Raw genomic sequence first — 23,610 nt, 5'->3', positions numbered from 1 at the left:
ACATAATTTTCTATTTTGTCATTGTGAATACTAGCACTTTTAGCTAGTTTTCCCTAGGAATTCAAAGAGAATGAAGGAATAAATATTCAACTTCTGCAAAAAAGGAGTAAATAATAAGAGAAGGCTTTGTGAATACACTACTATGTTAAAGATTACTCAGCTTCCTTGATTCTCCCTCCTTTAATATAAAAAAGGCCAAGCAAGTCTAATGCCCAGATCATAGTGCTTTCCCAGTGTGTAGGAAAAATACTTCAATTCACCATTATAAATGACATGAATGGACTTAGCCAAGAGATCGGAGTTAGAAAGGAGCCAGATATGATATTGATAAGAAATGAGAAAGCACGCCTTTTCTAATGCTGGCGACAGCCAGAAGGAGGACAGATAAAGAGAAACAGAAGAGTAAAACTAACAGCTTAGATGTGGGATTACATGGAAGACATGTGGTGTTTTTGTATCTCTGCTTCTCATTTAAGATTCTAGAAAAGGACCAAGCCTCTGTATGCGTGCACATCAAATGGGGCATGGCCATGTCCATTTGCTGGTCCACTATGCTCGTGCATAAAGGAGGCCCTGGGTGTGTTATCTTTCCAGGCTGCCCTCAGGCCCTGTGTGGTTTAGAAGCTGACTGGAGAGTCAGTTGGCCTCCTTTGGGACTTGTGACATTGCAAGGGCACCCTTACAGGAGTATCTGGAGCCAGACTGCCAGATCAGCATGCTTGCTGTAAGTGGCACCCAAGATTCAGGGCACTGCACCAGTAGAGGCTAAGATGAAGGTCAGAGTGCTGTACATACCACCAAGCTCCAACCGAGCAGAATGAACACACTGGGAACAGCCTCAGGACTGTGAGACAGAGCCAAAAGGGCCAGCAACAAACCTGGGGACAAGGGACTTCTGATCAGATATAAGACGACACCACACTCAAGTCTCCTTGCTCTACAAAAACCATGACCCTCCCAACCAGATCTGCATATGCCTACGAACCATATATGGCAGACAAGCAATCCACTTCTCTTCTACTGAAACACTAAACATTTTATCCATGAAGGAAATGGTCTACATAAAATAATATATATACATATATATGTCAACAATGTTCTAAAATTTTTCAACATACAAAGTAGTTGAATAAATTTTACAGTGAATACCACATACCCACCAACTATATTCTACCACTAGTATTGACTATACTTACTTTATTGCATATGCAACCATGTAACCATCTCTGTTTCCATCTATGAATCTAATTTTTGATGCATTTCAAAGTAAGTTGCAGGCATCAATACAGTTCACCCCAAATTATGTACATACTTGAGTTTGTATATAATTGACTAAAGTTGCAAATTTGTTTACAGTTCTATTTTTTCTTTCAAGATAAAATTTATAATAAAATACATAAATCTTAAATTTAGTATTAGATGAATTCCAACAAACACATACACCTGTGCAATCCAAACCCCCGTGGAGATACAAGATCTAGCATATTACCATCTCCCAGGAAGTTCTTTGTGTCTTTTCCCAGCCAATCTCTACCTCACCCCTGTCCCCCAAGCAATCACTATTCATAAATTTTCCATCATAGATTCATTTTTCCTGTACTAAAATCATATGTAAATGGAGTCATAGTATTTAGTCTTTTGTGAATGGCTTCTTTCACTCAGTGTAATGTTTTTGAGATTATTCCATATTGTTACATACACCTATTCATTCTTTTTGATTGCTGAATAGTATTCCAATGTAGGAAATATATAACAGTTGTTTCTATATTCTCTTGTTGATGAGTATCTGTTTCTCAATGGATTTTAAAATCCTTTAAAAACCCATCATGTTAGACTAAGTCTAACATTTAAACTAGGACTTGGGACAAAAGTTAAGGCTAGTCATCATGTAGGGCCTCAAGAAAAAGATGAGGTTGGTTATGTACAAAATAAATAAATCAGTATTTTTTCTGAATAACCCAGTTGTAGTGTGCTTCAACTTCTCAACTTTACTAATAGGCATCCCATGAAAGAGAGCTAGTATTTTATTGTAACTATTGCCCTTTTTCCAAGCAGATACAGAAGTATGCTTGCCCTCATTATGGCCTTTGACCCTCGAGGATGAGTACTGGGGTCATGTCATGCCATGATTTCATAGGGAGAATGCTCAAGGTGAAGGACAGGTGCTACCGTGACTCAGTCCCCTCTACCTTCTTTCTATTTTAACCCCGATCCTTTTCTTCCTGTCCTTATCATGAAGCTCACTCAGGTGGTACCCTTACTTAAATCAACACACTTTCTCAAAATAAGATTGGGAGTCAAATACAGTGAAACACAAGGAAAAGCAATGTCCAAGTCACAGCAGCAGCTCTTGACAGACATCGCAGTACAAGTGAATACGAGAGAATATGGCATGCACTTTTATCAGAAGTAGATGTGTTATGGTCTCACAGTCTCTCACATAACCAAGTGTGTGTGAACATTGAGCAACTTCTTGGTTAATTTTATTATTAATGTATGTGACTAATCAACAAATAACGTGTTAAAATATTTCTTAAAACTATGACTCATTTACCCTCACCTACCACCCCCTCCCTCCTTACCCTCTGGTAACCACTAAACTATTGTCTGTGTCTATGAGTTTTTCTTTCTTTATTTGTTTGTCTTGTTCCTTTGTTGTTTTCAGTTTTACATCCCACATAGTAGACATCATACGGTTCTTGACTTTCCGTCTGACTTGTTTTGCTTAGCGTAATAATCTCAAGGTCCATCTGTTTTGTCACAGATGCACATGATCTGATATATAGATGATGAATTATAGAACTGTACACTTGAAATCTATACTAACTCTACTAACCATTGTCACCCCAATACACTTTAATAATAATAATAATTTTTTTTAAAAAACTATGACTTGGTTCAGTTTTCAGCTGTAAGAGCCCATCAGTTACCAGTTTGAGTTGGGGAAGGTGGCTTCTTGTTTTGTGTTTGTTTTGTTCTATTTCTGTCAAAAATGAAGTTATGCTAAACTGAATATCTGATCACAGAGGGAGTCAAAGAACATTTCAGTCATATGTTCTGATGATTTCCTAGAGGAAAAGTAGACAAAATAGACAAAATTGTCATCAGGCAAAATAGAGGGTTCGATTTATGGAGGAAGGAAAGGATGTGGAAAAGTCCACATTGTTTTACATTGTATTAGAACAACAGCTTTTAAGGTAGCTGGGGATCACGTTTTCTAACAGTACTTTTGTTGCTGAATAAGTCAATGTCTTTAGGGCCTAAATCATATTCTGCAATTGTAAAGAAATTTGATATTATTGGGCACTGATTGATTAGGTGGTTCCCTGCCTTGAAAGGATTCAGAAAACCAGTGTGTTTTAACATTTGCTTCGAGAAGGATTTTTTTTCCTTTGGTGTCTAGGGAGACCCCCTCCATGAGACATTGGACATACATCCAATAGCAAGTACCTCAGTGATCTGTACTTTCAAAGGGGCTGCGTGACAAAGGTGGACCCATCACAGGGAGAGAATTTCAGGGCAAAGCTTCACTAATTCTGCTCTTGTACGGTTTTTACTTTTCTTATGTGTCCTTACTTAATGCCCCACTTTCTTTAAGTTAGTGCTGTTTTCATGCAAAAATTATGTTTTTATGTTTGTTTTTTGTTGTTGTTGTTGTTGTTTCTCCCAGAGAAAATACTATAGTAGAAATTTATTAACTAAGTGATATGTACCTTAAAACATGGAGTCTATTTTTAATAAAATAAAATAGCTACATGTATATCTATGTTACCTGAAGTAAGCCATTTGCATATGAATTTGGTTTATTTTTTTCTGAATTGTATAGGTCTTAATGTTTTTTTTAAATAATTCACTTAATACACATTAGACCTTTCTATATTTCACTAAGTATAATTTTGGCCTTTGTATTTTCAGTTATAACAGCTACTTGATGAGTATTTAGGAGAAGAAAGGATTTAGACTCAAGGTGTACAAAAGGGAAAAAAGAAAAAGAACTGGAAGACATTGATTAAGGTCCGGATTTAAGGATAAATTGCACCAATCAACAACTTAAAAAGAAAAGCCCTCTACCCACACCTGACATGGAGAAAAGAATTGGCTTATTTTTAGTCACATTTGGGAAACAGATTGTAGAATTATTCTGTGTGCATACTGGTAATACAAATCATATACTTCAGCTATCAAAATAATAAAACAAAGTAAAATGTCATTGGGCATTCAAACGATAATGGATGATGCTTCACAATCTTTGATTGTCTGGAAAGTAAATAGAGAAGTTTGCTAAATGAGAATTTAAAAAAAAAATATGTCATCAGGGAATAAATAATGGTATATTCTCATCAAGTTCAAAATATTTCCTCTGTGACCGGATTCATAAAGGTTATGAAAAGATGAGACAGCTTAATTTTTTACAAAGGTTGGGATCGGTCCCTGCAACTCTGTTCCAAGCTGTAGCTTGGGAATGTAATTGGTTTTAATTAATCATAAAGTCGTGCCAGAAACATGTTCACAGTATTACTGCAAGTCTTAGCTGCTTGAGATAATTTTAACAACTTCCTGTCCACCAGCTCTTTTCATTTTCTTCCTTCCTTCCTTCCTTCCTTCCTTCCTTCCTTCCTTCCTTCCTTCCTTCCTTCCTTTTTTCCTTCCTTCCTTTCTTCCTTCCTTCCTTTCTTTCTCTCTGTCTGTCTTTCTTTCTCTTTCTTTAATAAGAAGCCAAGAAACCTGGGGAAAAGGTGAATGGATTTTTTTTTCTTTCTTTTTGATCCAGCAATTTGTGCATAGAGCTGTTAATTATACAGACGAGATAATTCAGCAAGATATGCATGGAGACAGAATTGTATTTTAATTGACTTTTTTTAAAAAGACGAGATTTTGCACCGAGCCATTACATTTCCACTGTCTCTATTCCTAAAAAAAAATAAAAAAAAAGAACTTCCAAAGATCAAAAAGAAAAAGCAAAACAATCCAATAGAAAAATATTATGAAGATATAAAATGCTAATTCACAGAAATATAAATGTAAAACTTATATAAAATAAATTTGTAAAACATTAATAAAAAGGAACTATAAACATAAAAAAAAGACGAGATTTTAATTTGGGTTGAGTCTAACTCTGGGGCCACATTTATGACAAATGTTTGTAAAAGAATGAAATAAGGTTTGAAATAAGCGAGAACTCTAGCCTCTGTGCTAAGGTGGAAAGAAAGTAGATTAATACTTCGAAAACCAGACGTGAGCTCCTCATTTGTCGTACACAGCTGAGTGATGTTGGGAAAGTCATCACTGTTTATCATTACTTTTCTTGTTTATCACAAATTCAGCACACATCATGGAAAATCCACTACCATTCAAGATATTGTTTCTGTTTACACACAGTGACGTAGAGTATTACAAATTGGCTCTGATCAGTTTTTGTTTCAGAACTCATGCCTTCTTCACACCTGTTTTTTCCACCTAAACTTAGTTTGTCTCTTCCTCTAGATGTGAAGTTCTCCTCAGCTCAGAAACAATTATTGTTGCATTCTTGGGCTCAGCATCCAAATAAGTGGTCACCAAGATAATTCCTAATTAGGAGTTAAAACTCTTCTTCATTTAAAATCATTTCTCTACATGGAAATAGGCCTAGTGGAAAGAGGCTACTGTTTTTATAGTGAGTAAAAATGGCTTAATTATAACTCCCTATCCAACTAACCTTGATCATGTAAGTAACCTTTTTGTTGCCTCAGCTTTCTCATCTGCCATGTAGATATAATGATATTTTAAAGTGCATTATAATAATGAATAGATGAGAGAGTTCTTTAACAAGTTAGAAGTACTCTTTAATTTTTTGTTACTATCACTGATATGATAAAATGTGTGAAAATATAGGAAACAGATTTTGCTTTCTTGGCCAGACGCACAAAAGGTAGTTTATATAACTGTGTGGTCACACATCATTCTCTGAACACTCATAATCAGCGTCCACCATCTTGAAATCCTAAATGGTTCCTGCTGTTTGCCCCTGTGAAGGCAGCATTTCCCCAATTATGATCCAGGTTTGGACTGGACCAGCTCTTGTGCAAACCAGTTCCTCATCCTGCTGCCAAGTAGTTATATGTTGTATTAGACAGGTTGGCATTTTGAACTACACTACCTCAGTTACTGTGATGGTCTTGCTACTTCAGGGAATTCACGGGCCTCCTACAGCCCTTAATTTGCTGTTCCTTGAGTAAGAGAGAGAAGCTGGATCAGCCTGCTTTCTCTCTTAAACTAACACATACTGAGTCACCAAAATACATGCTTTAAGGAAGGACTGTAAGAGACGACCAACTTAGGTTCTGGACAAGAGAGTACTGTGTTTAATAAATTTAGCACAGGTCTCCTGCTCTCAGAGATCTGGTCCATGAATCCTCATGCATGGACCTCAAGGACATGGTCATTCAAACACGTTTTGAATACTCATAATGGGGGCCTGGCACAGTTAAGTACTTAATACTTTTGAAAAATAAATTCACAAAGGATTCATATAATAATATCTGCCGGATACCTACTTTGTGCATAATTGAAGGAGACACATAAGAAATATGTGTCATGGTTGTATACCAAATATGGTGATTTACTTCAGAAGACAAGGCAAGCCTCTATGAAATATTTGAGTATTTAAAGTGAGGAGTCTCTAAGTGATTGAATGAATGATTTAAAGTATAGGGCAATAAGAATTCACAGACATGGGGAACCACTGAAGAAGTCTCTTAGGAAGTGAAGCTTGAGATGGGTTTTGAAAGATGAATGGGATTTAAGAAAATAAAAGTGTGTTGGCATTCCAAGAAGTAGTAATAGCATGAGACAATGTCTGAAAATGGAAATGGGTGGGTTTGTTTCACTCTTTACTAACATGGAGGTTGGGGTGGGCATCGGAGGTAGGTATTTAAAACAAAATAGGATTGTGATATACAATATATATTATATAACTATAGAAATACTCATAAATGTGTATGTGTAAAGATACTTAAGATGTATGTGTAAAGATACTTATTATTCAAAATAGCAAAAATTTTGAAGTAATTTAAATTCCATCAGTAGGGGAATGGTTAAATAATTTATGGTGCAGTAACACCATGAAATACTAGAAAGTAGTTGAAAAAATAAAGTAGATCTTTGGGTACTGACATAGAAAGACCACCATGGAAAGATATAACAATATATTAATGGTGAAAATGCATTCATGTGGTGTTTGTCAACTTTGAAAATTGATTTTAAAAAATCAAAGTGGTATTTCAGGAAGATTAATGTGGTGACATTATTTCAAATTAAAAGGGAGCAACTGAAAATGAAGAGGGATATTGGGAGATAATTTCATGAATACAGGTACAGAAAACCAAAGATAGGGACCTAGGTGGTAGAGTAAGAGATAACCCAGAAATGTTCTGAAAAATGATTTTAAAAGACTTTGTGACAGATTATTGATATAGGGGTGAAGGCAAGGGAAGAGAAAATAGATTTTCAGCTTTAAGCTTAAGAAATATACATTGAAGAATGATTTCTACTAACTGGAGCAGACTCATGTTAATAGGAAACCTTCTTTAAAGAATTTATTTTTTTGTTTTTCAGGATGGAAGAAACAGTACGAAATCTATTGCAGAGTCAAGGACCTCCAGAGCAGAAAAAAGAAGAAGCTGTTAATATAATGGTCTATCAGGTACACCATGTTTCTTACCTTCGATTCGGTACCAGTCGGCTTGTTTTTCTCATATTTCTCTAGCTCTGACCTTCCTAGCCCAGAGATAAATAAACACGTATGGTCCAGACCCCAGTGTTCAAAGTCATATAATTACCTCTGTTTGAGGAATCATGTAGACGTTTATTTAATTCGTTCATTTCTTGAACTCCTGTATAACAGACTATAGAGTTGGTTGTAGGGAGATGTAAAAAATAAGTTTCAGTGACAGAGACCTATAAATATACCTAAGTAGTCTATGGCCAGTGCTATAAGAGAGGTATCTACAACATTCTCTGGGAACACAGAGAAGGGGTTGACTCATCCTGTCTGGGGAGTTAAGGCATACTTCCCCGAGGCGTGACATTTAAGGTACCTAGATAAGGTATAGTGGTGTGACTTTGCGTGGCAGGCTAATGGAGAATGAGAAGCTCAAGGTAGCAAAATAAGGCCTGGTATGAGAAAAAGTTTGACTGTGAGACTGGCCTTGCATGAGGAGCTGGATGAGGTCCTGCTGTGCTTGTGGGCCTGGCCTTGTGCACCTCAGGCAAACTGAGTCCAAAGAGAGTGACTGTCAATGCAGTAACAAGTTGTCATCCCCCATTAGCGATAGCCCTTATCCCATGACTCTTGAACACTAGCAAAGTGGCCAGGCTGGGAAGCAGGACATCTAATCTGAATGTGACCCAAGTTGACCACACAGATGAGGAGGCTCTGGCAGATGGGAAGAGAAATACAGCAGAAAGAACACAGACACTCTATGTAGATAAATTGAGGACTTTTATTTAAAAAATTACTTAAAATCACAAACATAGACCCAATATCCATTGCACAACTCTGCACAGAGAGCTAAAGCTAAGGAAGGGAAGGAAAGGGGCAGAAATTTGAGATAATCATGGGGCCGCCCTTGATGTTTACTGGCTGAGAAGAAAGTGGGTTTGAGGAGGCAAGCATAGGAACCTGGCTGGTGAAGATAAATTGAGCTTCCCTCAATTTATGGGTTCAGGGCTCTGTAAGCCAACTTGTTAGGAAAAAGATCGGGAAGAAACTGATCACAAAAGTCACAGTATCATACAAAATTAATACATCTAGGAAGAGTTAGCCTTAAGAAGTCTATGTCCTCAGTAGCTGACTCTTGAAACATACAAGTTGTGACAATTAAGTTCGTGAACTTTTTGCACTGATGTACCTAGCCTTTTTTTGATATCAGAAAGATGATTCATTAAGAATTTGAACCAATGGACAAACAGTTAACTAAGTTTACTATTTGGAAGTGCTGAAAAGGCTGCATGAAAAAGTTAGATGACCTGAACTTTTCACCAACAATTCATGGCTCTTGCGTCACGACAATGCACCAGCTCACACGGCACTGTCTGTGAGGGCGTTTTTAGCCAGTAAACAAATAACTGTATTGAAACACCCTGCCTACTCACCTGATCTGGCCCCCAATGACTTCTTTCTTTACCTGAAGATAAAGGAAATATTGAAAGGGAGACATTTGGTGACATTCAGGACATGAAGGGTAATATGACCACAACTCTGATGGCCATTCCAGAAAAAGAGTTCCAAAATTGCTTTGAAGGGTGGCCTAGGCACTGGCGTCAGTGTACAGCTTCCCAAGAGGAGTACTTCAAAGGCTGTAGTGATATTCATCAATAGGTATGTAGCACTTTTTCTAGGATGAGTTCGCGAACTTAATTATTCGATCTTGACCTTGTATACAGGACTACTTTAGGACCATGTGACAGCTCTTCTCCATCTCCAGTGAATATAAAGAAAGGAGTTGACTTAAGCTGCCTCAGAGGAGATTCAAGTTAGCACCATATAGACAATAGAAAAATCACTAAACTCCATTTCTGTGAAAGAGTTTAGATTCTTCTTGAGGGAGTAGTCTTTACATAAGGAATGTATGTTCTGCTTTTCCAGCTGTGTGGTTCCCTAACGTTAGTATAGGGATTTAAGTCCTCCTACCCCCAAGTCTTTCCTAGGTATTATACCTGCTTTGGTAGAAAATTGAGGTGTAAGTAAAAGGAAAGGGGGCTTGAGTCTGCATCAGGTGATTCTGTGTTGCCTAAAAACATCATCTGAATCTGAAACATAAGTGGTTTGCTACCCCTCACAGGTCCCTCCAGGCTTCAGTTAGAACTAAAGCATACAACATTGCTCTTGTGCTTATTCTAGTCTCCTCTTTGAGGCTCATGCAGGTTCTTATTTTTTTTTATCTTTTTTTTCTAATATCTACACCATTTATAAGTCAAATCTGTGGTGTAGACACTTAATATCATCATCAGAATTCATTTTATGAAACCGGAAGCTACTTAAAAAAAAAAGATACACTTTAAAAAATGTGTTTTGAAACTATTTCCTCTCATAACCCAGCCTATTAGATTTGGGGAATCATCTCTCTCCTCTAAGGAGAAGGCCGTTATTCACTTGAATTAATACTCCACAGAAGGGATTTTTCAGTCATTGCTCTAATGGCCTCAGGCTCATTGTCTGGAAAATAAAGGAGACAAACCTGGGTTACATGACCCATTCGGTCCTTTACACATTCCACAGATATTTACTGTGCTTGTAGTATGTACTAGGCACAACCTTGCTCTCTGGGGATTCAAGAAACGAGAATGGAAAGAAGGAAAAGAGAAGGCCCCCAGAGGTCTCTGCCATCTCTCAAATTCTGCTATTCTAAATATGACTAATAGGAGCAAAATAGGTTATGCAAGATATACACGGTGATTAGAGTAGAGCACATAGTTAACACCTTCATGAAGCCAAATGTTGTGTTTCAGTTAAGAGCTGGGAGATTTATTGCTTCATTATGTGGGGTGTTATTTGCACACCCGACTCAGATTTTCCAACAGCAAGATTTGTCTGACGGGAGCCAGAGGCCCGTGTAAAGCTGAGGCCCATGGGAAAGCTGGAGTTGGTTTCGTTTTCCACTGTGGAAGCATTTGTTCTGAGGCTTTTATCATTGAGCTAATATAATAATAGCAGAATAATCGCTTTCTTTGTTCCAGGCCCATGATAATTGCTTTGCATGCATTAAAGGGTAGTCGTAGTTTGTTCAAGAGGTGTGTTCCTAAAGACCTCTCATAATTTGTTACTGGTATAATTTATAACGTGCATAATTCAACATGGCTTCTCTCAAAGGACGGTGGGTGTTTCCGTTTAGCAGCTGAAGCAGACTCACCGTGTGGTGGTCAGTAGTTTACAGTTTATCTGCCTGGCCATTGTGTAGTTCTTGGCTCTTTTTTATTTTGATGAAGTAACATGATTTCAAGGTTTCCGTAGGAAATGACATTAATAACATTTTTATGTGACCACGATTTCAAATTCACCTAGTTCAGAGTCCCGTTGAATGTGACTCAATTGCAGCTCATTCAGTCCCCACAACAGTTGTGTACAGGAGGTACTGTCATTATTCCGATCTTACAGATGTGGACATAGGCTCAGAGAGGTAAATACTTGCCCAAGGATGCAGCCTGAAAGTAGCCTAGAAGGGGTTTGAATCCTAGTCTGTCTGACTGCATGGCTCCAGCTCTTTATGTGGAGGAATTCTGGAAAGATTAAATGATAGGGCCCAAATTACCCAATGAGTATTATCTAAGTCAGGACCTGAACCTAAGCCTTTCCACTTTCTATCTAAAGCTCTCTACCTTCATTCATCCATTCATTTATTTGCTCATTCATTCATTCAAATGACAGGTATTTGTTTACTTTTTTACATAAGTGTATTAGTTTCCTATTGTTGCTATACCAAACTTTGTGGCTTAAAACCACACACATTTATTTTCTTATAGTTATGGAGATCAAAAGTCTAACATCACGGTGCTGTCAGGGCTGCCTTCTTTTTGTAGGCTTCAGAGCAGAATCATTTCCTTGCTGTTTCCAGATTCTAGCATTCCTTGGCTTGTGGTCCTTTTCTCCATCTTCAAAGTGCATCATTCCAAACTCTGATTCCATTGTCATATCTCCTTTTTCTGAGTTTGACCCTCTCTCTTCCTCTTATCAGGACCTTGTGATTACACGGGGCCCATCCAGATAATCCAGGATAATCTCCCCATCTCAAGACACTTAGTTTATTCACATGTGTAGAGTTCCTTCGCCATGTAAAGTAACATATTCCCAGGTTTCAAGGATCGGGATGTGGACATGGGGTGGGGGCATCATTCTGTCCGTCACACTAAGTAACACCTTCACTGGGCAGGCTGGCAGTACCTGGGAGACCCCAAGCTAAGTGCTGAAAATACAAAGATGCCTGCCTAATAGAGTCTTTTTCCTGGAAATCTCATCTTATAGGATGCTGGACAATGGGGAGGAAAGGCAAGCAATCAAATATAAGCAACAATGTGATAGGAGGCAAAATAGCAGCTTGCATGGGGTTTTGGGGAATACAAAGGAAGATGCCGCTAAACCTAACACTGTTCTCCCTAGAGACTGCCTTCTGCCTCTGCCTTAGTTTTAATGATCCATTTTCCTTTTCTTTAAGGCTCTTGAAATGGACTCAAGAGTCATGAACTTCCTTGGAAGTCCCACCGCCTGCCTTTCTCGGAACATCTTATATCCCCAGTATTTTAATTTTGTACAATGTCTGACTATCAGGACACATATGTTTGGTGCTTTACAGTTTACAAAGTTCTTACACAAAGTGGACATCATTTGTTTTTTCTGACAGCCTCTAAAATAGATATTATCATCGTCATTTTTAAAGATGCATCTCAGAGAGGCCTATTTCGATGCTGGCAGATGCTAAGTGGTAGAACTAGAAGTAAGTCACAGACTTTCCTAAATGAGAAACATGGAATCCAACAGAGCAGTTGTCTATAGGATAATTTGATTGTGCGGTGGGGAGTGGGGACAAATTCCCTAGCTCACAAAGCCATGTCTCAAATACAAAAAGTAAGTGAAAGTAAGACTAGACAAATTAAGACTAGATAAATTAATTAATTTAAGACTAGATAAATTAATAAGCTAACTAGTGTTTGTGCCTGTCATTTTTCCTGTGGGAAAGACAAGACCATGAGTAAGAGAATTATTATTATATGTAGGGAAAGTGACATACTTCACACCAAGAACAATCTTCCTTCATTAAGGGGGAAAAAAAGATCTCAAAAGATTGTCTGTAGAGGAGCCTGAATAAGTAGAAGCATCTTCAGTTTCCCTTCTGCTTTTTTTCTTTCTCCAATTTAGTCTCTCTAGGTGTTTTGGAGTTTCTTATGTGCTAAATGTTACACATTTTTGTCACCCAGGTCACCATTTCGTTTAGTCAAGTAAATTAGAAAACATGAGAAAACAAATCATAATTAGACATGGAAGGGGGCAATTAAGCATAAAAGAAATGCTTAATGTAACTGGTTGGAGAGGGGCATCATTCTTTCAAGCTCCCTATTTAAATCCAGGCTGCCTAAAATACCGATAATCCTAACGCTAAGGATGGATTACCCCCTTACTGACATCTTGCATCCAGAGCTGCCCTCTGCGCTCTTTTGTTGTAACTGAAATACTTCCTCTCGTTTCTGCTTTTCTCTCTGGAACATGAAGTGAACCTACATTAGCTAATTAACTTAGAAAGAAAAAACTGGATGGACAAGTAGAAACACTCACAAGGGGAGAAAAACCCTGCATGTGGGTACAGCCCCTGCCTCTAGCAAGACTTGTATCCTCAGTGACTTAACCTCTCTTGTTTTTCATATTTGTAAAAAGACAAGGTTTGCGACTAGATGAGGGATCACAAACACACATACCTACAGTTGCCAAATAATATACATGGCTAAAGGGGGCCAGGTATAAAAAAACAAACTAACTAAAAAAAAAAAAAAAACAAACAAGTGTCCTCTAGGGGTTTGCATTCTATTTTTCTACTTTTGATAAGAAAATAGGTACCGAGAGAGGCTATTTTTTTTAAATTAAAAGACAAGAATCTTGCTTTAGACAAGCACACAATAGCAACCCGCACCTGGTTTAACCCCAAAGGACAGTAGGTAGTGATGGAGACTGAGGCAATTTGGAGAACCTCTGTCTGGCTGAAAGGCAGCCCAGCTGCAACAGATTCAAATGACCCAGAAAGGCACACCAGTGTGGACAGATGGCCACATTCAAATGAAGACAAAAGTTCAGATTTTTATAGGCAGTTTCTTCGTCTGTAAATAACACTTATTTGTTTTATGCATGGACTAGCTGACACGTGTGAAACGAAGGGCAACCCTCAGAACAGACAGATGGTTTCTTCTTGCTCGTAAAACTTGGGGATTTTGACACTTCTCTGCAGTCCTGCGAGGCCTGGTCTACACATGGCACAGCACAGAGTACACCTGCCTGTGCCACTGTGACCCGCTGCTAGGTGACACTTGCTGAGTACCTGTGTGTACCCGTCATAGTCCAGTCATTCCACGAGTGTGAGCTCATTGACTTTTCATGAGAACCTTGTGAAATAGGTACCACTCTTCTCCTCACTGTACAGAAGAGGAAACTGAGGCACAGAGGGGTAAAACTGCTTGCCTAAAGTTACACATTACCAACGTTAGGTCACTTGAGCTCCTTTGCAGCCTTTTAGCTGGTCGAATAGGTCGCCCTGAAAACTGAGTGCAGAGGCTTTGTCAGCAGCTGCAGTGAGTCACTGTCCCAGGAGGGAACAGAGAGAGATAGGAATAGTGCTCAGCAATATTGCAATGGGGTCCAAGTTTGCCTCTCTCCATCTTTTTCCTCTGTCTTATCTTCATTGCGAGCCCTAGCTGTGTATTTTCTGAGCACAGTTCCATCATTTCCAGTAAAAATATTCTCAGATGTCATTAAGCAGCTTATATTTGGGGACAGGAGGCCTTTCTAGTTATCCCAAAATCTGTCAATCATCAAATATATATCCAGTTCCTTTTACATACATGGAAAGCATGTGACATAACCTGGGACCTTCCTCACTGAAACCCAAGGCTTGACTGGCAGAGATGTTACTTCACAAATGATAATTCTTATCACGGGTAGGAAATTTTTTACTTTAAATGTCACTTCCTTCTTTCCCTGTAATGACTTAAGTGTACTTTAAGCAAATTCAAGATTATAAGTGCACTAGAAAGAAAAGTTAGGGTGGAGAAATTACATTAAACAATCAATTACAAAGAAAGCTCTTTTAAATAGCAATATTCCTAGTATATTTAGAGTGTGAATTTCCCAAACTTATAACAATAGTGTTTTTGTTTGTTTGTTTGTTTGTTCCCATGAACAGGTGTAAAAGCAAGGCAAAACTCAAGTGTTTGTGGTTTTCAGGAGCTGCAAGCTTCCTGACTATATTTCCTGATGGAGTATCAGAATAACCAGAGGGAGTCATAACAGCTTCAGCTGTCTGGAAACCTCCTGATAGCTTTTGACTTGGAATGACCTGTTTTGTTTTGTCATTTCCGAGTTTGATGGGTCATCTTGATTCCTCTGATCCATACATACGTAGGCAACCAGTGAGGGACTTTGATACTCATCCATTCCATTTCACTATCAATGTTTCCTCTTTTTGCAAAGAAGAAAATGGAGTTGAAATTCAGATTCCAGTCCTCAGTCCAGTGCAGAAGTGAATATGCACCTGTTCTGTCTCTATGGATTCTTTCACATGCATTACTTGTTTCAGTAAATGCCCTGGTAGTTAACTAGCCAAAAGAACTGAACTCTTTGGAAGTCTTTAGAGAACTTGACTGTGATTTATACAAGTTATTCAGCAAAGTATTTCATTTTTCTTTTTTCACCTAAACAAAATAAGGTAAACAAATGTAAATACACGGATCAGTAGTCAGTACATTCAATGAATGCATACCAGTTGGGGAAAATGATCTAAAATTCTGTTGAAAAAGTGGCAATGTCTTTGCACAGGTGTTTATAAAATTATAATACACAATAGGATATGAAAGATTTTATTGAGTGCTTTTATTTATGTCTGTGGCTGGTAATCTCAGGAACACTCAAGTGCCTTTGATTGTACTTTAAGAAATTTGGCCTTTTCTTTGAATTGCTATGAACTTTGAATAGCTGCTGAGCTGGGTAATGGTAATAAAGGGAGTATTTTTATTGTGTGTTAAGTTTTAAAGGGCTGAAACTATTCCTTGAGGAAGCAGTTTTCTTCCTTCCTCTTTTTGTGCTTTTTTGTTTTGTTTAAAGCAACATCCTCTGTTCACATAAGTTCAGATAAAGGCAGGATTTTTCAAAGCCAAAGTGTATGATGAGATTCAGTACAGCCAAAAACATTGTCCTACACAAAATATTTGTCTTCTCTTTGAAATTATTCTATAAAATGAATTTGACTTTACGCCCTACAGAAATATCTTTCTAGAATTCCAAAAGTTTCCAAAAACAGTCTCATTTAGAAGCACCTGCTTGTTTCCACAGCTGACTAAAGGGAAGAGTCACCTGTGTAATTCCAATTTCATATTAAATACTTTAAAAGAAATAGAGGATGTCATGCAGGGTGCCATGTGAGTTCTCTGGTCCCGCTCCCCACATGAAAACACAGGACATGGTGAGGCCAAAAAGGAACACCCATGGAGCCATAGATAGGGGAGTCATACCACTATATTCTCGCTGGTGGCTGGGTTGGAGACACAGGAGGCAGGAGCCACGCGATCCGCAACGCACCGTCAGCTTCTCTGGCAACCAACCAACCTCACTTGCTAACTGCAACCCACTGTGCTAACTGCAATCCGCTCTTACTAGCCCGGGCACCGTCTTCTTGCTAGCCTCCATTTGCTGCTACTGTAGCCACAGTGGATTACAGCTAGCAAGTGAAGTTGGTTGGCAGAGATAAGTGGACGGCAAGTTGCGGATAATGTGCTCCTGCTTCCTGTGTCTCCAGCCCATCCTCCAGCGAGAATATAGTGGTATGGCTCCCCCATCTATGGCTCCGTGGGTGTTCCTTTTTGGCCTCCTGCGCTTTTATGTGGGGAGTGGAACCAGAGTCCGCAGACAAGCACCTTCTCTTCCTACAGGTGAGCTGGTTTTGGTCAATGAACACGAACCACTTTCCTTAGCTCATCTCCCCAGAGGGCCAGCCTTTCTTCTGGAATACACAGATAGTGCCTCAGGCCAGGACATTCTGTGGATAGAATCCAAAGGATGTTGCCCTGTAATAAGTATGTGGCTTGAGCAAATATTTGGGGCATGTCAGATCATTAACCGGGCATATCACTTATTTATTCCTTTTAGGAAACAAATGAATTTGAACAGAGCAAAATCACGATGATATCAATCCTTGAACTTTGATCCTATTTTCTTAACTCACCTGAGGCTACACAACTATAATTTTCTTATTTTTTTAGGACTTGGTTTATCTGTGTTTTATAAAATGGAGATAAAATAGTCTGTGGGGAACATGTACAATTTTGGAATTAGGAAATAGTTAAGAAAGAAGTAGAAAGTGCCTGGTGGGAAAAAATATACTTTCATTCCTGAGATCTCTCCTATACAGTAACCTTTCAGCTATATTATCCTTATTGATTTTGTCTGCACATCAAGCCCAGCATTGCAATGAAGAGTAATCACCAGGTGTGAGGTGAGAGAAAAATGGCCTGGCTGGGGGATCTGCTAGCTGCATTTAAGCCATGGAAGGTTTCAGGTGTTAACTAGCCTCACAGGCATCTCTGAGGAGGCAGAACCAAAGCCCTTGCAGACTTAGAACCTTGTACCTAAGACCTGTACCACAGATTCCAGTCTTGGTAAAAGTGGCCATCTGCCCCACCCCCCCACCCCACAATGGAAAAAAAAATCTTCTCCAGGACCCAACTGTATGACTGTGAGCAAGTTCTCAACTTACCTGATCCCAGACCCACAATATTTCCGCAGAATTTCCAGCAGTTGACCCTGGGCCTTGATACATTCAAAAATGTCCACAGGTGTTCTAATAGGTCATTAAGACTATGAGTCACTCAACACCATGATTATGAAGATCTTTTCTAGCTAGCTCAAAGGTCTGAGAAGGGGTGCAGAAGAGTTCTAAGGAAGTTTGTCTAAAGGGTGCAGGGGCATGTGGGTCAGTGAAAATTAAGGGATTCTTTTCCCTCCCGCTAATACTTTTGCTATTGCCTAGAAGGAAAGGTTATCCAATCTTAGATCATTTAAGGGCTATGCCAGCTGTGCCAGTGTCCAAAGATAGAGGATTTGCCCCCCATGCACTAAGCCTTGTAAATTCAGGCTCTTAAAGGGTGCAGATAGTGAAGAAGTTCACTGAACAAACCTTCCCTCTACCCTATGTCTATCCGTTGGCCATTCATTCAAATATTGATGCAAGCAGTGCTAAGTAATTTTTTTTTAACTGTGTGAGAGTAAATTTAGATTAATAATGGGGAGAAGCAACTTGAGGAAAGGAAATTTGTAGACCATTAAAAACAATGCCAGGAACTGTCAGCAGCCCCTGACTTTCTAGAGACCACATGTAGAAGAGGTAGTGCTTGGAGAATACATGAAGAATGTAAATAAGAAAAAGTTTTAGGCTCAGACAGACTTGGAAAAAGATCCCATTTTTCAATCTCAATGTGTTTTGTCATTTTGGGCAACTTAATCGAGTATCATTTTTCTCCACGTTGGGTATGATAAGGCTAAACAGAAAGGCTGCTGTCTTTGGAGTGCTCCCCCAGACGTGATTTCACCTAACAATTGGAGACAGTATATGATAACATGCATAGCACATGTTTAGTATTCAATGAACGGCACCTATTACATATTATCATTACACATTTAGCCCTGCCTATCTGCTTATCTGTTCTTTCTCTTCACACAGTCAAATTCTCCCTCTTACCCTATCTCACTCTTGCCTGGCTTCGCAGCTACCACCATGGGAGCTGTTAAAAATCTAAAAGTTCAGAACTGGAGAAAATGATAAAACCCTGAGAAATGTGCTAAACCCAGGATTAGATTCCCAGACAGAACTGGCCTTTTGGGTGCTGGAATCTTCTCCCATTACACAATCTTGTTGTCCTCAGACCGTATCTACCAATATTTTCTCATTTTGTTATTTCTCTGAAGTTTTATCCAGTAAAGCATCATTCCATGTAAAAAAAATGAAGACTCAAGAAGATAAATATAGCAGGTCCTTGAAGAACGTTTCATTCAAAGTCATTTTGTTCTAACATTGATGAGAAAAAGAAAAATACATTCCTGCCATGGACCATTGTCTGACTGGGTTTTCTCTGGGTTCTTCAGATTCTGCAGACATCCCAAAGATGTGCACATCAGGTGAATTGGTGGGTCTCCATTGTCCCAGCCTGAGTGGGTGTGGGTGTGGGTGAGTGGCCCCATAATGGAAGGGTGTCCTGTTTCGTGTGGAGTCCGGCCTGGCACCCTGAGCTGCTGGGGGAGGCTCCAGCTACCTTTGACTCTTAACTGGAATAAGTGGATTGGAAAAGAATTATCTTCTTTGTTTTTATGAATCTTTCTTAAATGTATACAGAGCTCACATGTATCTTAATGTTTAATTTTGGAAGTTTGGGTTTTTATTTAGAAGTTTGGGGATGTTTTTGTACCTAGCAATATGCCATAGGAAATGAACTCTTGTTTATATCAATGACCCTATTGGTTTTGTAATAAGTGTTTTCACTTAAAGTCACAGTTCCCGAAAACCTATTCACGAAGTGAGGGCTTAATGTACTTCAGTGAAAGTCATTTGCGTGTTAGTGTGAATTAGTTAAATCTGAGGGCTTTGCTCTATTAACTCATCTCAGAAAACTGGAATTTAGGATATAGGATTTGGAGGGAAAGAAAACAAGAAAACAATTTTCCTGAAGTTAATTAGGAACTTATAATTTTCTGTTGATTAAGTAAGTCTGGATGAGACTTTACCTTGGATAAGGGTACCAGGGGAACAGGTGTTAGAAAAGTAGCATTGGGATAGAGACGTGAACGCAACTTACAAATTACAACCACCACGTCTATGATTCACCAAGTGCCATATGCACACGAAAGGAAAGAGAAACCACCACTCCTCTTTGTTCTCCTGCCCTCACTCCCTCAGGACCTAGACCCCAGGCTGGTATGATCATACTAACTGTTGACAGCCTGATATGATATCCCCGTGTCATTTACTGCATGGCCTCTGTAGAGTGCACCACACATCAAACTGACAAGTTCAAAGGCACTTCCAAAGCAAGCCCATTGAATTTGGGTCTTATAATGGCTTATATTCTTCCCTCATCTTTTTAAATGAACACCAAAAGATCAATCGTGATTCATGATGAGTCCATTGTTTTGTAAACAGATCAAAATATATGTTTTTTCAAACGTGTTCTGTTCGGTAGCTTTACCACCCCACCCCCAGTAAATTTTGTTTCTACACTAAATTGTAAATTAGCACAGTAAATTAATTTCCCTCCATTAGGGCCACACCTATAATTTAGGGTGAATTAGTAAGCTTCTACTGTAGTAATAATAAGTGAGAATCTAAAAACACTTCCATTGCAGATGTTCTCTTACAATCTTTTTTATTTCATTTAACAAGTTGGAAATATATCCTTAAGATATGCATTAGGCTGCATTTCTCTTGAACCAGTATATTTAATTTTTTCCGATCCTTCTATTATTGTATTTTTTCTTCTCTATGTACTTTTATTTCCTTTTTTCTGCTGAGCATTGGAGAATCACTGTTGGAGAATTGGTAGTCAAAATTGTCACAATAATAATTAATATGTGTTTTCAATTTATACTTTCACATCATCTCATTCGATCTTCACGTTAACCTTTCAAAAGAGTAAGGGCAGAAAGTCTAGCTTCATTTCACAGGTGAAGAAACTGAGTTTCACAGAAGCAGCTGACTCTGTGAGCATCACACAGTGTCCGGTTGCAATGGGCTTGGTCTCTTGATTCTAAGTCCCATAGTTTTGCAGGGGTAGCATTAATTCCACTCTCTACCATTGCTTCTCAAATCTGGCTATGCCCTGGAATCATTTGGAGAGTTTTAAGAATTAGTGATGTTTTGGTTTTCTACCCCAGGGATTCCAATTGAATTAGTCTGGAGTGTGTCCTGGCCATGAGAATTTTTAAAATCTCCACGGGTCAATTCTTGTGGGTAGCTTTGTTTAAGAACCTCTACAAGAATCTTTAAAAAATCTTTAAAATATCTTTAAAAAAATATTTAAAAAAAAAACAATCAAACAAACAAAAACACTGCAACAGTACAAGGCATTGGATCCAGCTGTATTTTTTTGTTTTCTCATCCCACTAAAGCTTCCTACAGCCAGGGTCTTGTTGGCATCAACATACCACCAGCCTTTCCTTGGTGGTAGCCAACCTGCTACATTTGTTAAGAGACACATTGAGCTTCTGGGGAAGGTAGGAATTGAGTTAGTCCTTGAAAGACAGTATAAGGCACCTAAATGGAAAGGTTCTTTTGTTCTGTGGATACATGGATAAGAGACCGCAGAAGATTACGGATCTTCCACTGAAGTACAGCAAAGGATTATGGGTACTATGGTGAGAGAAATCAGAGGATTGGTATACTTAATGCTTTTAGAGGTCAACAGTCTGCTTTTAGACCTTGACTGAGCCTCTCACAAGCTGTGCAATGTTTGTAAGTTTGCTTCACCTCTCAGGACCTGTGGACCTCACTCCCAGACATATTCAGTCCATGGGTTGGTAGTGAGCTCATTGCTGAGGAAGCAGTGGGGGGTCAGAAGGAAGGCCAAGGCTGTTGGGAGAATTTGAGGACATGGGACAGGTAGGTCAGTGAGTCGTTCAGGAAGATGACTGGAGTATAGTGAGGCCCAGTTCAGAGACCCCAGGCTGGATGGTATGAGGACTTGTAGAAATGTATGAGGAAACAGAAGTGTTAAGGAAAATCCTGCTGGTAGGAAAAAGGCCTTGCTGGAAACGGAAAATTATATCAGCTGCATAAATAGGAGGGAACCACTGACACAAATGAAACAAGAGAAGATTCTAAATTGATCCCAATTAGTGTTGCCTGTTAACTGAGCTTGAGGACTATTTTCTAGCTAAATCTTTGTCCTTGACATAGTGAAAGGCAGGCCCTGTAAAGACAGTACAAACTAGGCAGAGAGGACACGAACAGCCAGGCCCCACTGCTGATCCTCAACGATGAACTCCTCGAGCTTTCCTCAGCCCAACAATTTCAAAGCCTTCCACTGAAGCTGAGTTTCCAGAGTGGCCTGAACTATAATTGCTTCCGACTCTTTTTACCAGTGTCTCCAACAGTTCTGGGCACACAAAGCCAGCTGCGCTGAGAGACGGTGCAAACTGGGCTGACTCCCTACTGCGCAGCAAGTCACAGCCAGAGTGCTTCAGGGCTAGTGTTTTTAGTGACGAGAAGAGTCTATGAAGTGATTATGTGCTGTCTTGGAGACCAGCGATGCTTGGAGGGGGTTAGATTATCTCATTATTTATTAAGGTAGCCGAGAGCATAGGCCATGTTTACCAGCTGCTTATTGTCATGTTACTGTGCACAAGGTGGCCAGGCTGTATTAGTCATGATTTCCTAAGGAAAGATTTGTCGTATGAGACATGTTGGTCAGTTGCTATGTGGAGATGAACAGGAGAGTGAGCAAGTCTTAGATGCTCAGAAGGGGGAAAGTTACCTCATTTTGCACATGAAGAAACAATGTCACCGACAACCAAGGACCTTTACCAAGGCTGCACTGCCCATGAGTGCAGACCTAGAATGGAAAACCAGTTCAGTAGTTACTTTTATGTTCCCATCCTCCTGTGGCATCAGAAAGTTGCACAGCATTAAGATGACCCTCAGTGGGATCTAGGAGACTATTTGTTGGAGTAAGTTGGAAGATCTTGGGGAGAGACTTTTGTCTCAAGAATCACAATTTGCCCAGTTCATTATTCTTTAAATACACAGAGATTTTGCACGAAGAAAAATGATTACTCAAGTTTTGATGCACATTTATATCACTTTTGGTATGCACACATATATATGTATGTATATACATATATATATATATATATATATATATATATATATATATATATATATATACATACACACAGAGGGTACCAAAAAAAGTATATATATTTTAAGAAAGGAAAAAACTGTATTAAAAGTATGCTGATGGTAACCACTTTGAGCACCTCTTGTAATTCCAGAAGTCAAACGTGAGTTGTATTCATCTTTTATTATCGGTATATATTGAGTATTACAATTTTAATACAGTTTTTTTTTTCCTTTTTTAAATGTGTATATATTTTTTTATATATATATCTATATATATAGATATATATATACACACACACACATGTATATATATTTCTAATTGTTTTAAATTATGCTTATTTCTTGATAATTTATCTGAATTTCCTTCCCTCTTTTACCAAGAGGAATCATCTTGAAGGGTTACAGGTGTCTTCACCAATCACTCTTTGCCTCTCTACTCCTACTGTGGCTATGAGTGGCTTGTCAGAATGTACATCCCACTTAATGACAAAGAATCATCTAGAATGATAGCTTCCTGCTGCTTTCAGGGGATAGGGATAAAAATAATAGTTTTAATGTCGAAAAGCACACCAGGACAATATTGTTGGAAAATCTCTTCAGTAAAGTCTTCAAGCAGTTGAGCCTTGCTCTATGAACTAAACTTTGTCTGACTAGAGAGAGTAGTAGGTATTATGTAAATTGTACTAAAAAAATGTAATTCTTACTTTGTCTTCAAGTTCCATTTAGGTGCAAATAGGTGAGGCTTCTCTCTGTTCTGACATGAGCCCCAAGAGAATTAACCAGATAATCCATCTCTGACTTTCAAAAGCACAACTAATGCACCTCATTAGCCCTCTTTTTTTATGTAAACCTAGGATGCAAGAAGGCGGGAGGCATGGAGCACCTTGATCAGGAGTGGGTCTATGCGTCTCCAGAAAATCCCAGTTTTAGGCTAGACAACTTTCTGGCTTAAAAGGTGATGTGTCTCTGTGTGAGATGCATGTGGTGGGGTGTCAGT

The 23,610-nt window shown here is 38.8% G+C and overlaps 1 protein-coding gene across 2 annotated transcripts in view; it reads left to right on the top strand.

Moving 5' to 3' along the window:
- Window positions 1–23,610, top strand: part of NCKAP5 (NCK associated protein 5) — an 834,652-nt gene that overhangs the window by 518,222 nt on the left and 292,820 nt on the right. For both annotated transcript variants that reach the window (XM_081050689.1, XM_081050688.1), the window contains exon 6: window positions 7,594–7,681. In XM_081050689.1, the coding sequence (XP_080906815.1) occupies window positions 7,594–7,681 (88 nt within the window). The remainder of the gene's footprint in view (window positions 1–7,593; window positions 7,682–23,610) is intronic.

This window comes from Rhinolophus hipposideros (assembly GCF_964194185.1).
Source record: "Rhinolophus hipposideros genome assembly, chromosome: 6".
Taxonomy (NCBI): domain Eukaryota; kingdom Metazoa; phylum Chordata; class Mammalia; order Chiroptera; family Rhinolophidae; genus Rhinolophus; species Rhinolophus hipposideros.
This window is presented reverse-complemented; position numbering and strand designations above follow the sequence as displayed.